This window comes from Mustela erminea, chromosome 9, assembly GCF_009829155.1.
Source record: "Mustela erminea isolate mMusErm1 chromosome 9, mMusErm1.Pri, whole genome shotgun sequence".
NCBI classification, from domain to species: domain Eukaryota; kingdom Metazoa; phylum Chordata; class Mammalia; order Carnivora; family Mustelidae; genus Mustela; species Mustela erminea.
The window spans coordinates 69,129,305-69,145,206 of NC_045622.1; the positions used below are offsets into that span (position 1 = coordinate 69,129,305).

The following is a 15,902-nucleotide window of genomic DNA, read 5'->3' on the forward strand; positions in this document are numbered from 1 at the left end:
TAGTGCACAATTTTTTCATTATACATTTAGAGCTAATTTTGAATACCATTTTATACGTCGTAAATTAACATGACTAAGTGATTTGGATTGACTGTTAGTTGACCATTGCTCATTCTTTCACAACACTTTATGAACATCCACTATGTACCAGGCATTTGGTTAGGCACTAGGGATTCAGGAATAAAATACACAACTACTTAACCAAGTTGAAGATCCAGATTCACATATTCAGAACAAGGGAAAATTCTATGGCAAGGGTATTCTTTCGCAGTGTGGCAATTACAGAGAGAGAAAAAAAAATCTTCCTGTGAGAGTGGAAAAAACCTAATAATATCCTAGTAAGTCATTCTAATAGAATTTTTCCCATGTATTTACTTATTTATTTAAGGTATAATTGACATATAACAGTATATTAGTTTCGGTGTACAACAGTGATTTGATATTTGTGTGTATTGCCAAATGATCACTCCAGTGAGTCTTGTTAACATCTGTCACCATACATAGTCACAGTTTTTTTTCCCTGTGATAACTAAGCTCTGCTCTACTAGCACTTTTCAAATATACAATCCAGTATTATTAACTGTAGTCATCATGCTGTACATTACATCCCCTTGATTTATTTTATAACTATAAATTTGTTCCTTTTGACTTGCTTGACCCTTTTCACCACTCCTACTAATTAAGGAATTTTCTTTAATTCAAAAGATTATAGAACACTTCAAAATATTTTAGATGAAAGATACAAATACAACATAGCAGTAACAGAACAACACCGATACCTACTTTTAAAGTACATTATGTTTGGCATTAGGGGCAATGGAATATACATACAGTTACAAAATTCTTTTATATGTAGTGTTTGGCATACAGCAAAAACCAATAAAACATGAAGAGGCAGGAACGTGTTATTGATAAGAAAAACTGACACTAGAAAGAGACCTATGTACAATATTGATGTTAGATTTAACAAAGTCTTTAAAATAAAGATGGTTTAAAAGAAATAGAAGGGGAGATGGACAAAAATGGTTGGGTAATTTTAACATAGAACTAGAACACATAGAAAAGAACTAGAACTGGGAAATGCAGTTGATTAAATTAAAAGCTTCTAGGGTGGTTTGAGAACAGATTGGACATGACAGAAAAGGGTAGTGAACTTGAAGACAGAAAAATAGAAAATATCCAAACTGAAACAAAGAGAGGGGGAAAAAATATAGATAATAGTATGGCTTCTGGTTCTGCATGTTAAGGAGCCCAGAAGCCATCATTCTGTCCTAACAAGTAAAAAGCTGAACAGACTGAAAAATCAACTCTTCTAGGATCTGTGAGAGAGATGAGGACACAGGGCAACTGGTCCCACTAAGAATGGAGCCACAGGCAAATACAGGAAGTAATGACTTACTGGAGCAGAGATGCACAAGGGGAAACTTGGAGCCACTGCCTAGAATCAGTGCTGGGGTAGGGAAGCCTGAACCGTGGTTGGCAATTTGCTGGAGGATAACTCTGAGAATTAAAAACCCCAGGGAGGCCCAGACATAAGGAGCTCCCCCACCCCCCAAGTTTGTGAGATTCACCTCTGGGAGCTTGACAGATTTCCTCAGAAATAGCGGAGGGGCACCTAGGTGGCTCAATGGGTTAAGCCTTTGCTCAGGCCTGGCATCAGGCTCTCTGCTTGATGGGGAGCCTGCTTCCCCCTCTCTCTCTCTGCCTGCCTCTCTGCCTACTTGTGATCTCTCTGTCAAATAAATAAATGGAATCTTTAAAAAAAAAAAAAAAGGAAATAAATAAATAAATAGCGGAGAAAATGCTTTCCTCAGGGGTCAAGGAAAAGGAACCATGCTTAAATACACAAGAGCACTTTCCTCTTTTTAACAAGGCTGCCCCCAGGAGAAACTAGTTAACCAGAACCTTATGGGCTGAGGATTTATCAGAGCCTAACTAACCTGTGGGAAGGGAAATACTCAACTTCGGTTAGCTCTAGTCATTCTCCCACCAAAGGGAGAGGCAAAAACAAAACAAAACCAAACCAAAACACACAAACCAAAAAACAACCTGAGAAACACTTGTGAAGTTTGTAGTCCTGCGCACAGTCTCACCGAAAGACTTGAGATCTAATCACAGGATGTATAACACTTCTCCCCTCACACCTCACACCATTGCTAAAGGCCTATTTACAGTAGTTTCTTTTACCTGGTACATCATGTCTGGCTATCTATAAAAAATTGCAAGGCATACCAAAAGGTAAAAAAACCAAAAGGTAAAAATCCAAATACAATTTGGACAGAGCAAGCTATCAGAATCAGATAGGGATGTTGGAATTTTCAGACTGGGAACTTAAGTATGATAAATATGGCAAGGGCTCTATTGGGTTAAGTAGATAATATACAAGAATGGATGGGCAAATGGATGGCCAATGTAAGCAGAGAGGTGGAAATCCTAAAATAATAAAACAAAAATGAATACTCACAATCTAAAACACTATAGCAGAAATGCCTTCAGTGGGCTCATGAGCAGGCTGGACACAGCTGAAGAAAGAATCTCTGAGCTTGAGGATATGTCAACAGAAATCTTCAAAACTGAAAAACAAAGACAGAAAAACTGAACAGAATATCCAAGGACTATGGACAACTACAGAAGGAATACCAGAAAAAGAAAACAAGAAGGAACAGAATAAATATTTTGAGACAGTAATGACTGAGAATTTTCTCAAATTAATATCAGACACCAAACTGTAGATCCAGGAAGCTCACGGAGGAACACCAAACAGGATAAATATCAAAAGAATAATACCTGGTATATTGTTTTCAAATTACAGAAAATCAAAGATAAAAAATCTTTAAAGAAGCTGGGGGGTGAGGGGAAACAACTTACCTATAGAGGAACAAAAGTAATTAAACTTACCTTCATAAGCCATTCAAATGGAGTGAGACATTTTTAGTATTGGTGGGGGGGGACAACACCAACTTAGAATTCTGTACCCTTTGCAAGGCTTCCTCAGACAAAAATTGAGGGAATTTGTTGCCAGTAAACCTGACAAACAAATATTAAAAGAAATTGTTTAAAGAGAAGAAGAGTAATACAGATTAGAAACTCAGATCTCCAAAAAGGAGGAAAGAAACCCACTTTAAAAATAAAGACACATTGGGTGCCTGGGTGGCTCAGTGGGTTAAGCCGCTGCCTTCGGCTCAGGTCATGATCTCAGGGTCCTGGGATCGAGTCCCACATCGGGCTCTCTGCTCCGCAGAGAGCCTGCTTCCCTCTCTCTCTCTGCCTGCTTCTCTATCTACTTGTGATTTCTCTCTGTCAAATAAATAAATAAAATCTTTAAAAAAAAAAAAATAAAGACACATAAAGATTAAAAGTAATAGATGGAGAAAAATAGACCATGCTAACCCTAATGAAAAGAAAGCTGGTGAAGCTGTATTAATTTCAGCCTAGACAGACTTCTAAGAGAGAAAGTTATCAGAGATAAAGAAGTTATTAACATAACAGAAGATGTTAATAGTCTTTACCATATATGAGCCTAAGGAACAGAACAACACTTAAGAGACATACTGGGCCAAATTAACAGTATAATGTATGTATAAAAGAAGTCCCAAAGAGGAGGAGAGAGACAATAGGGCAGAATAATTTTCCAAAATAATAGAGGAATTAAAAATTCCTAAAACTCCATGAACCGTAAGAAGAAAAGGAAAATCATAGGTTGGAATTTCAGCCATGCCTCTAAATTATAACACAACAAGGAAAAAATCTCAAAAGCAACCAGATAGAAAAGGTTATTTTCCAGGGAACAACAGTAATATTGACAGATTTTACAAGAGCGGGTATGAACTCAAAGGACAGTAGAATGATATATTTAATGATATATTTGAAAAAACAAACAAAGAAGGCCAACCTGGAATTCTTTACCCTTTGAAAATATCATTTAAAAATAAAAGTGAAATATTTTTTTCATACTGACAAAAGCTGATAGAATTTATTGCTGGTAGACCTGTACTACTAAGATTCAGCAAAGGGAGTAACTTAGGTAGGAGGAAAATGACCCTGATTACAGCATATAATGGCTGGAACGAATGCAAAGCCCTAGTAAGTCTGAACATTTGGGTGAATATTGATTAAAAAACACAATAACTTCCTCATAGCATACATAATATATGGAGAAGTCAAATACGTGGTAACAATGGCATATAAAGGGTGAAAGAGGGGGAAATGGATTTAAACTTGTAAAAGCAGTAAAAAATATAAATTGGAAGGAAAGTAAAACTTCAAAGATGCACATTGTAGTATCCAGAGTGGCAATTAAAAGAATGAGAGAAAAAAATACTGGGTGCTACATGCAATGTTAATGAATTGTTGAACACTACATCAAAAACTAATGATATGGGGCGCCTGGGTGGCTCAGTGGGTTAAGCCGCTGCCTTCGGCTCAGGTCATGATCTCAGGGTCCTGGGATCGAGTCCCGAGTCGGGCTCTCTCCTCAGCGGGAGCCTGCTTCCTCCTCTCTCTCTCTCTGCCTGCCTCTCTGCCTACTTGTGATCTGTCTCTGTCAAATAAATAAATAAAATCTTTAAAAAAAAAAAAAAACTAATGATGTACTGAATGTTGGCTAACTGAAGAATAAGGTATAAGTAAAAAATGAATATAGGAGGCATGATTTAAAAAAAACAAAACCAAAAATAATCCAGAAGAATCTAAGAAAAGATGAAAGACATAAAGGAGAAACAACTAGATTGAAAACTGTATCACATAAACTTAACAGTTGTTTGTGGGGGAGGGGGAAGAGAGGCAGGGATCCGCTGGTGTTGTTAAGCATAAAATATCCAGTTTTCAACAAAAAACTGAAAATACACTCTAGTTATAAAAGACAAAGTTTGGGGCGCCTGGGTGCCTCAGTGGGTTAAAGCCTCTGCCTTCGGCTTGCGTCATGATCCCAGGGTCCTGGGATCCAGCCCCGCATCAGGCTCTCTGCTCAGCAGGGAGCCTGCTTCCCTTCCTCTCTCTCTGCCTGCCTCTCTGCCTAATTGTGTTCTCTGTCTGTCAAATAAATAAAATCTTAAAAAAAAAAAAAAGGTTGTCAGGCAGTTAACAACACAAGACTCAAGCGTATACTCTGAACAAGATGCACACTGTAAGTACGAGGATGCAGGAAGGTCTGATCTCATAGCTGTAATATACATGAGCTAAAAATTGACAGAACTAAAGGGAGAGATAGACAAATCCATATTCATATTTGGAGATTTTAACTCCCCATTCTCATTAGTAGAATAAGCAGACCAAAATATTAGTATAGATATATGGAAGATTAGAGCAACATGACATGACCCAGCTGACTGCAAAGCACCACATTCAGCCATCATAGGATGAATATGTTTTCCAAGAATACGCACAGGATGGAGGACAGTAGGCCATTTGCTGGACTGTGAAACAAGTCTCAGTGAGTCTCAAAGTATTAAAATCCTATATAGTGATTGACTTCAGGAACGGCAGAGAGAAGATCTCTATAAGCTCGCTCTCTTGCTAAAACAGCAAGAAGACAGAAAAGGAAGCTCAGCCATTTCAGAACATTGGGAATTAAGCCCAAGAAAAAACTGGAAGTCTTCTGTGCAAGAGAGACTGCTGAACCTGGGTAAGACCGTGGGTCCTGTGACATTTCATCTGGGGGCTCTGTCATTGGAACTGTTGGCAAAGGCAGGTGGCATTGCTACCATCAGGGAGAGCAGACTTTTAGAACTCCACTGAGAGTACAGTAAACACTTTGTCCCAACCTGAAGCTCCCTGGGAAATCTCTATTCCCTAGGTGGTGTGGGTATTTGGACTCAACTCAGCTCTGTGAAAAAACAAACAAAAAACCCGAACCCCATGCCAGGCAACATGGAGACTGCCTAAGGCTGTGATTTCAGTGGTGGCCAACAAGAGCTGCCTTGGAATTTAAAAGGAAATCCTGGATGCTACTCGATGACCAGCAGGAACTTGAGAATGTCTGACAGATTCCCGGGGGTCTGTGAGGCTGTGCACGTGCATCAGAAGAAGGCCCCAGTCACTCACGTGGAGCTGACCCTGAGGCCTCTCACAAGCAAAACGTGAAATCCAATCCTGTGTTGTAAACTAAAGTTTGAAGGTGTAACTATTTCAACAGACTCCCTTCTACAGGTGACTTCTAGGCAGCTGACTCTAGGCAACACTTTTAAAGAACCCTTCAGACTCAAAATTGTTCTGACTCATGGGTGACTTACAGGAAGTCAAACTTAAAAAATAAATCAAGAACTTAAAGGTAAAAAACAAAACAAAACAAACAAACAAAAACAGCTAGTAAAACCTCAGTGGCTACACATGTCAGAGAAAACAGAATCTACATAATTAGGCCAGGAAAGCCATTCAGTAACTAGAAGCAAGAAAACAAAAATCGGCAACCTAATTAACCTTTGGTGTGGGACAGATCTGATACCAGAACTGTTAAAATATTACCTAAAATGTCCAGTTTCCACAAAAAAAAATATGAAACATGCTAAGAAATTTTTGTGATGTACGAAGAAACAGATTTTTGTCAACAGAAAATTTCCCTGATGGGGCTTGGAATTTAGACTTAGTAGACAATGACTTTAAATCTGCTATTATAAATATGTTTAAAGTACTAGTGGAAACCATATCTAAATTTTTTTAAAGATGTTATTTATTTGAGAGAGAGAGACAGAGCGTATAAATTGGGGGTGTGGTGGAGGGACAGAGATAGGGAGAAGCAGGCTCCCCACTAAGCAGGGAGCCCAATATGGGGCTCGATCCCAGGACCCTGCGATCATGACCTGAGCCGAAGGCAGACACTTAACTGAGACACCCGGGTGCCAATATTTACAGTATTTAAGAAGAGTTATGACAACAGTGTCTCATCAAAGAGGGAATATAAAGAACTAGAGATTATAAAATGAAATTTTAAATATTTTTAATACTTAGGAAATAATTGCCACCTCTAGTGAGTATCAGATTCTGATACTAGGAGGTTCTAGCCACAGCAGTCAGGTAAGAAGGAATAAAAGGAATAGGTAAAACTATATTTGCAGATGATACCATATATTTATAAAACCTGAAGAAATTCATTAAAATCTATTACAAACTAATAAGTTTATCGGTATAGCAGGATACAGGATCCCAATACAAAAATCAACTATATTTCTATATACTAGCAATGAATAACGCAAACTGAAATAAAATAATTCCATGTGAAGTTAGTATTAAAAAGAATAAAATACTTGGAATAAATTTAACAAAATAGCATAAGACCTGTACACTGTAAACTGTAAAACATTGTTGAGAGAAACTAAAGATCTAAATAAATACAAAAACACTCTGTGTTTGTGAATCAGAAAATGTATTGTTAAGATGGCAATACTCCCCCAATCGTTTTAGAGTTCATGCCATCTTTATCAAGTTCCAAGATGGTTTCTTTGCAGAAATTAACATGCTGACCATAAAGTTAATATGATGGAGCGCGCCTGGGTGGCTCAGTCGGTTAAGCATTTACTTTTGGCTCAGGTCATGATCTACAGTCCTGAGCTTGGGGCCCATGTCAGGCTTCCTGCTCAGCAAGGAGTCTGCTTCTTCTCCCTTTGCCCCTCCCCCTCAACTTGTGCTCTCTCCCTCCCTCTCTCTCTCAAATAAGTAAAATCTAAAAAAAAAAAAAAAAAAAATTCATAAGGAAATTCAAGGGACCCAGAATAGCTAAAGTAATTTTTAATAAAAAAGAAGAAATTGGACGACTCACCCTTTGAAATTTAAAACTTACTACCAGCCTGTATAATTGAGAGTGGTACTGGCATAAGGATATTCCATCGCAATGGGATAGAATTGAGACTCTAGAAATAAATCCGTACGTGGCCAGCTGATTTTCAACAGGGGTGCCAAGATGATTCAGTGGGGAAGAAAGTGTTTTGTTTTATTTGTTTGTTTTTTTAAAGAGTTTTTTATTGTTTATTTGACAGACAGAGATCACAAATAGGCAGAGAGGCAGGCAGAGAGTGAGAGGGAAGCAGGCTCTCCACTGAGCGGAGAGCCCAATGAAGGGCTCGATCCCAGGACCCTGGGATCACGACCTGAGACAAAGGCAGAGGCTTTAACCCACTGAGCCACCCAGGCGCCCCGGAAACAGTATTTTTAGCAAATGGTCTTAAGACAACTGGATATACACAGGAAAAAGAATGAATTTGGAATCCTATCTGTTATCATCCTCAGAAATTAACAAAAATGCATCATAGACACAACTGTAAGAGTTAAAGCCTAAAACTAGTAGAAGAAAACAGAAAATTTTTGTGACTTGGGGTGTTGAATACAGCATTCTAATATATGACAGCAAAAGCTCAGTTCATGAATGAGAAAAACCGACAATTGGAATTCATTAAAATTAAAAACATTTGTATTTCTACAGACACCTCTTTAGGTGAGAAATGAAATGACACAGGATGGGGGAAAATATTTGCAAATTGTATATTTGATAGTGGCCTGGTATCTAGAATATACAAAGATGCCCTACAACTCAATAATTAAAAGACAATGGACCTAACTAAAAAGCTGTTTCTCCGGAGGAGATACACCAGTGACCCCCTACCACACGAAAAGATGTTCAGTATCATTAATTATTAGGGAAATGCACATCAAAACCACACTGACCCAAGACTTCATCCCCACTGCAAGCCCTGTGATTTTAAAGACAGACAGGCGCAAGTGGTAAAAATGTTCCGAAGTGGGAACGCTGACACATTGATGGGAAGCGAAATGCTTCAGCCACTTTGGAAGACAATTTGGCAGTTCAGTACTTGAACAGAGAAATAAAATTGTGCTATCTTGATGCGTACAATTTTATATGGCCTTGAAAATCGGAGAATTGCAGTCACACGCAACTGCCTGGCAGAATCTTTTTAAGATGTAAGCAAGGCATAGAAGCATTTATATTCATCATCTAATTGAGTTTATAAAGTTAAAAAAAAAAAAAGCAAAACTAATCTAAATTGTGAAAAAAAAAGAGTACATACATGGTAGAATTATAAGAAAACCAATACCATGCAGGTCAAGATAATGATTTCCTTTAATGAGAAGAAGAGGAGCTGGAAGACAGGGGTTCTGGTCTCTGGCAGTGCTCTATGTCTCAGCTTGAGTGGTTAGCATTCCCTCTGTATGTGTGTTCTATTTCACACTAAACAAGGTTTAACATTAAAATGATGACTGTATCATAGAAAGCATTTTTTTTTAAGGGTTGCTAGGTTCTTCTCTGTCAGATCAAATGTCTACCCTAAGATTATGTTACCTTTTCTTCTTAGCTCGTCTGTCAGGATGTTGGACACTCACTAGTAAAATGAGAAAAAAGAGGGCTAGAAAAAGGACCTTTAGTTTCCACTTAGTAAGTAATCAAGCAAGGCACTTCTTGTCTGGTCCTCGGTTTCCTCTTCTGAAATATTAAATTGGTTGACCAGATTTTTAAAAATCCTTTTCAGCTCTAACACTGTATGAAATTACAGGAACCTCTACATACATCAGTCTGATAGAACCATAGTGTCAGCTCTGGAGAAAGGACTAAAGGACTATGGTCTCCCAGCCTTAACTATGTTAACTAAATCAAGTTTTTAGCTTCTTTTTTCTTTTTTCTTTTTTTTTTGATAGTTTTTTATCCCCCCACATGTGAGAATGAAAATACTACTTAACTCACAACATGGTGAAAATAACACATTGTATTAAATAAAATAACACATTGTATTTGGGTTCTCTAGAGAACTAATAGGATGTGTATGTGCATTTACAGAGAGAGAGACAGAGAGACAGATGGAGGGATAGTTTATTTTAAGGAACTGGTTTGCAGTATTGTGAGGGTAGGCAGGTTTGAGATTTGCAAGGCAGGCTGTCCAGCTAGAAATTCCAGGAGGGGTGGAGGGGGATACTGCTGTCCTGAATCTGAAGGCAGTCTGGAGCCGGAGTTCCTTCCTCTTTGGAGGATCTCAGTCTTGTTTTTTAAGGCTTTGAACCAATTGGATGAGGCCACACGCACAGTAGGGAGGGTTATCAGCTTTGCCCAGTTTACGGATTTAAATGTTAATCACCTCTGGAAGATACTTTCACAACCACTTCTAGCCTGCTGCTTGACCAAACAGCTGGACGCTGTAGATAGCCTAGCCAGATGACACATGGAATTAACCATCACACACATATACCGCTATGCCTGAAAATGCCCTAGCTCCTGAGTAACTGTTACTTGCTTTACCCTCTGATTCACACTTAGATCTTTATTTGCAAATAAAGTTTTAAATCTGCCTACCTTTCTCCAGATATACCCATTACACCTTAGTTCAGGACACTCAGTGTAGGTTTTTTGGAGCAAATCAGTAGCATTAGAGATGTATTTCTGAAGCATTCTGTTTTTTTGTTTTTGTTTTTAGTCTTTAGCACTGAGCACTTGTTTGTGTTCTCTGCTAGTCTCTGGGTTTGTTGAGTTGCGGGGACGGTATCTTTCTCTCCATGGTGAAACCCAGCACATTTTCTACCATACAGTAGGCTCTCAAATATTTGTTAAGTGAATGAATGAGCTGGAATGATTTGGATGTATTTTTAAAAGGAATCTGTTGTGTTAACCTATAATTTTATCATTGCTCAGCCTGCCTAATGCTTTTAAGAACTTTGGTTCTTCAGTGAAGTTTGGTACCAATACTTTCTTCAGGTGGATATTAAGCCGCTAGGGATATAAAATGTGAAAGATAAAGACCAGTTAGGGAAATATGTGCTACACTTTGTACATTTTAGTTATACTATTAATATCTGTGCCATCTTGCCACAAGGTATTTATTTCACACTCATGATGACAAATAGTGCCTATAGTGTCTTGAAGACACCTCCACCTGGAAATGTCTTTTATTATTTAATTGTAAATACTTTGCTTTCTTTAGAGAAGGAAAATGTTCTTTATAAATACACAGAGACAGTAAACACCTACACATGCATACATATTTACTGATCTCTTGCCTCTCTTTTAATTTCTCAAGGTGCTTTCCCCAGCCTGAGTCCTGTGAATTCTCCCAGCCATGGACCAGTGTCTGCTGGCTCTCTAACTAATCGGTCACCCATAGAATTTCCTGACACTGCCAACTTTCTTACTAAGCCGAGTGTTATTTTACACAGATCTCTGGGCAGTGCACCCAATTCACCAGATACTTATCAGCAACTTAGAAATTCTGATAGCAGTTTGTGTAACAGGTAAGTTTCCCAAATATGTTATTTTAATAAACTGTTAGTAGTTTTCTATTATAACTAGTTAATGGATTAAAATTATGTCTTCTTTATGAGTGGTTTTTATTCTTAACAAACTTTTCCCTCATTTTAGCACTGTTACTCATTTTCCAATTAAGTGATCTCTATCTGAAATGAAATATAGTAGTATTCTATTCATCTCAAGATACTAGTAAATTGTGAGAATTATTTTGCTATAAAGTACTGTAGTACCCAGTTCATTTGCTATTTGTTTTCATTTTTTATCAGTAGTAAGTGTTTACTTCAGACCTCAGTGTTGACTTTCAAACATGTTATTTTCTTCAGAGACACAGGATGCCTTCCAGGATAAAGCCTAACTGTTAGGTTTATTGAGATGTTGGATTTGTATGATGTTTTGCAGTTAGGATCTTGGTTAAAATTAAGCAGATTTTCCAATTGTATTTAGCTCAAAATTTGCTTGCCTCATTTGTAAATGTATATCTGTCTGTTTTATTCTATAAGCTGTGGACATCAAATACTGAAATATGTGTCAACGTCCGAATCTGATTCTGGCACAGACTGCCACAGTGGAAAGTCAGGTGAGATTATAAAAGTTGTGTGTGTTTGAATTTCAGAGCAGTTTCTGAAATTGTTTGAGAAGTGCATAAATGAGTGAGTTTAACTTCAGTTTATCTAACTTTAAAATGAAGCTATAATGTTTTACCTACTTAGGAGGTAAGTAGAGGAGTTACTAGGAACAAGTTATAAATAACAGGCCGTGAAAGTGTTTTGAAGACTGCAGTGTGCTGTAGAAATGAATGTGGTCTTTTCGGGTTATAGCTAGGGTTCATAAACAGTGAGATTAATTATATTAATGTTGAACTCCAAGCCCAAAAGAGTTTGCATACATTTTTTATGGCATAGAGAGGAACTGTTGTAAATTTTGTTACATCATTCTGAAACATTTTATATTCTCAAGTAAGAAAAATTGTTGGTGATAAAGTTATGGTTGTTTTATAACTTTAAAAAATTGATGACTCAGGCATACAGTAATAGTTAACTAGGTAACTCAAGCCATCATTCTCCCTGACAGTAGCTAGGAAAGCCAGACAGATTATTAACAACAAGAATGTGCTTAAAACCATTGAAAACTAACAAGCTCCTCAGAGTTACCAGTACAGGATCTGGAGGAAGATAGAAACTCACAAAAATGAGCCCGGCGTTTGGGTCTATCAAAATGGTATTTGCTCCTTCTAGAGAGGCCGGTGACTAATAGAATCAGCAGTCCCCAAAAGGAAGAGGACTGGGGAGATAGGACTGGGGAGATAGAGATTGGAGTTGAAGGCTTACCATAGTAGGGATAACTTGGTAAACTCTGTAGCCCTCTAAGAATAAAGGCAAACCAGAAATAGATGGGCCCCCACAGGGATTATGGGCTCTTACTGATATCTTTACATACTATAAAAGTCAGCCTTTTAAAGTATACAATTCAGTAGTTGTTGGTTCTTTTTTTTTTTAATATTTTATTTATTTATTTGACAGACAGAGATCACAAGTAGGCAGAGAGGCAGGCAGAGAGAGGGGGAGGAGGAAGCAGGCTCCCCGCTGAGCAGAGAGCCCGATATGGGACTCGATCCCAGGACCCTGAGATCACGACCTGAGCCGAAGGCAGCGGCCCAACCCACTGAGCCACCCAGGCGCCCAGTAGTTGTTGGTTCTTAAATTGTATAACACACACACACGCACGCACACAAGGAAAAGACCAGTCCTTCACAAACTCTTCCAAAAAGTAGAATAAGAGGGAAAACTTCCCAACGCATTTTTTAGGACTAGTGTTATCCTGATGTCATAACCAGACAAAGGCATCCAAGAAAACTACAGACTAATATCCCTTATGTGTATAGATGCAAAAATTCTTAACAAAATAATATTAAACGGAGTCCAGCAGCATATGAAATGGTCACACCATGACCACAAGGTATTTATCCCAGGAATTCAAGAGTAGTTTAACAGTTGAAAATCAACCAATATATATACCACATTAATAGAACAAAAGGGGAGAAAGACATGATAATCTAAATATGTGCAGAAAAAACATTTGAAAAAATCTAAGATTCTTTCATGATAAAAATACTCAAACTAGTTATAGCAGAGAAGTTCTTCAGTCTGATAAAGGACATCTTTGGAAAACACACCTGAACATCATCCTTAATGGAAAAAGACTGATGCTTTCTTCCTAAGGTCAAGAATAAGATAAAGATTTTTGCTTTCAGCACCTTTTAGTCAACATAGTACTGGTGGTTCTTGCTAGGAAAATTAGAAAGAAAAAGAAATATAGGCATCCTGAATGAAAATAAAGAAATAAAACTGTCCCATATTCATAGATCATATGAACCTTTTGTAGAAAATCCCAAAGAATACACATACACACTAGAACTAATAAATCCGTTTAGCAGAGACATGATGCAAGATCAGTGATGTACAAAATTGTATTCTGTATTACTAGCAAGGAACCATCATAAATTGAAATTAGGAAGACATTTCAATTTATAGTAATATAAGAATGAAGGTAGTTAGAATAAATTTAACAAAAGAAGGGGATTTATAAACTAAAAACAACAAAACATTATTGATAAAAATTAGAGAAAATCTAAATAAATTAAGAGGCATTTCATATTAAAAGATTGGAAAAATTAGTATTGTCAGTAGGGCTATTCTCCCAAATTGATCTATAAATTCATTGTAATTCTTAACAAATTCTAGCAGGCTTTTTTTTTTTTTTTTGGTAGGAATTGACAATTGGTCTTAAATCTTACACAGAAAGAAAATGACCAACAATAGCCAAAACAGGGCATCTGGGTGGGTTAGTCAGTTAGGTGTCTGCCTTTGGCTCAGATTATGATCCCAGGGTCCTGGGATCGAGTCCCGCATTGGGCTCCCTGCTCATCAGGAAGCCTGCTTCTCCCTCTGCCCTTCACCTTGCTTGTGCTTGCCCTCACTTCCTCTTCTCTCAAATAAATAAAATCTTACAAACAAGCAACAGCCAAAACAATTTGGAGAAAAAACAAATTTGGAGGACTGACACTATCTGATTTCAAAACTTACTATAAAGCCACTGTAGTTAAGATAGTGAGGTACTGGCACAAAGATGAGCCTGTAGGTTAGTGTAACAGAATTGCAAGTCCGATTCTGGCATTTATGATCAGCTGAATTTTGGTATCGAAGCCAAGACAATTCCAAAGAGAAAGGATAGTTTTTTTGTTTTGTTTTGTTTTTTGTTTTTAACCAAATGGGGCCAAGACAATTAGATATCCGCTTGTCAAGGGAAGAATTTGGACTCTTCCTGTATATACAGAAAGTAACTCAAAATAGATCATAGACCTAAGTGTGAGAGTTAAAATCTTGAAACTTATAGAAGAAAATATAGGATATAGTCTTTGTGACCTTGAGTTGAATAAAGCATTCTTAGATACCATACCAAAAGCAAAGTCTGTGAAAGAAAAAAATGACAAACTGGGCTTTAGCGAAATTAAAAACTTTTCCACTTCAAAAGACAACAATAAGGGTTCCTGAGTGGCTTAGTGGGTTAAAGCCTCTGCCTTTGGCTTGGGTCATGATGCCAGGGTCCTGGGATTGAGTCCGGCATTGGGTTCTCTGCTCAACGGGGAGCCTGCTTCTCTCTCTCTCTCTCTCTGCCTGCCTCTCTGCCTACTTGTGATCTCTATCTGTCAAATAAATTAAAAAAAATTTTTTTTTAAATAAATAAAAAAAATTTAAAAAGACAACAATAAGAAAATGAAGACAAACCACAGATTGAGAGAAAATATTTGGAAATTATACATCTGATTAGGTCTTATATCCATAATACATAAAGAACATTTATAATTCATTATTAAGAAGTCAACTCAAAAAATGGGCAGAAGATGTCTGATATTTTGGTCTGAGTCATTTGGTGAAGGATATAAAGAAATGGGTAAGGAACACATGAAAAGATGAATGACATCATTAGTCCTTAAGGAAATGCAAATTAATACTATAGTGAGATACAACTATACTCATATTAGAATAACTGTAATAAAAAAGTACCAAGTGTTAGCAAGGATTCAGAGAAATTAGAACATTTATGCATTGCTGATGGGAATATAAAATGGTATACCACTTTGGAAAACATTCTGACAATCTCTTTAAAAATTACACATAAATTTACCATATCACCCAGTAATACTATGGCTAAGACTTTATCCATGAGAAAACATATGAGCACTCAGAGATAGGATTGTGGATGTTATGACATTATTGGTCATGCTGCAAAACTGGAGATGATCCAAATGTCCATTAACTTGTGACTGGAAAAATACCATGTGATATTTTTCATTCGTACAATGCAATTTTATCTGATACATTCATACAATGTAATATACATTGTATATACATTCATACAATGTAATTTTATCTGATACATGTCACTACATAGATAGACCTCAAAACATTATTCTAAGTGAAAGAACCCAGGCTCAAAAGAATCCATATTGTATGATTCTAATTATATAAGATGCTAGAAAAGGTGAATGCACAGGAACAATAATCAGAACAGTTATTAGGATGAAAATAGGGATTAACTGTAAATAAGCAGGAGGGTACTTTTTGGGGCGATGAGAATGTTCTAAAACCAGATTGTCCTAATG

General features: G+C 37.2%; 1 protein-coding gene across 1 annotated transcript in view; it reads left to right on the forward strand.

The window, feature by feature from the left end:
• The window catches only part of PDE3B (phosphodiesterase 3B), a 178,341-nt gene that overhangs the window by 132,696 nt on the left and 29,743 nt on the right, over positions 1–15,902 (forward strand). The window contains exons 6-7 of the mRNA XM_032360189.1: positions 11,013–11,223; positions 11,740–11,816. Of these exons, the coding sequence (XP_032216080.1) occupies positions 11,013–11,223; positions 11,740–11,816 (288 nt within the window). The remainder of the gene's footprint in view (positions 1–11,012; positions 11,224–11,739; positions 11,817–15,902) is intronic.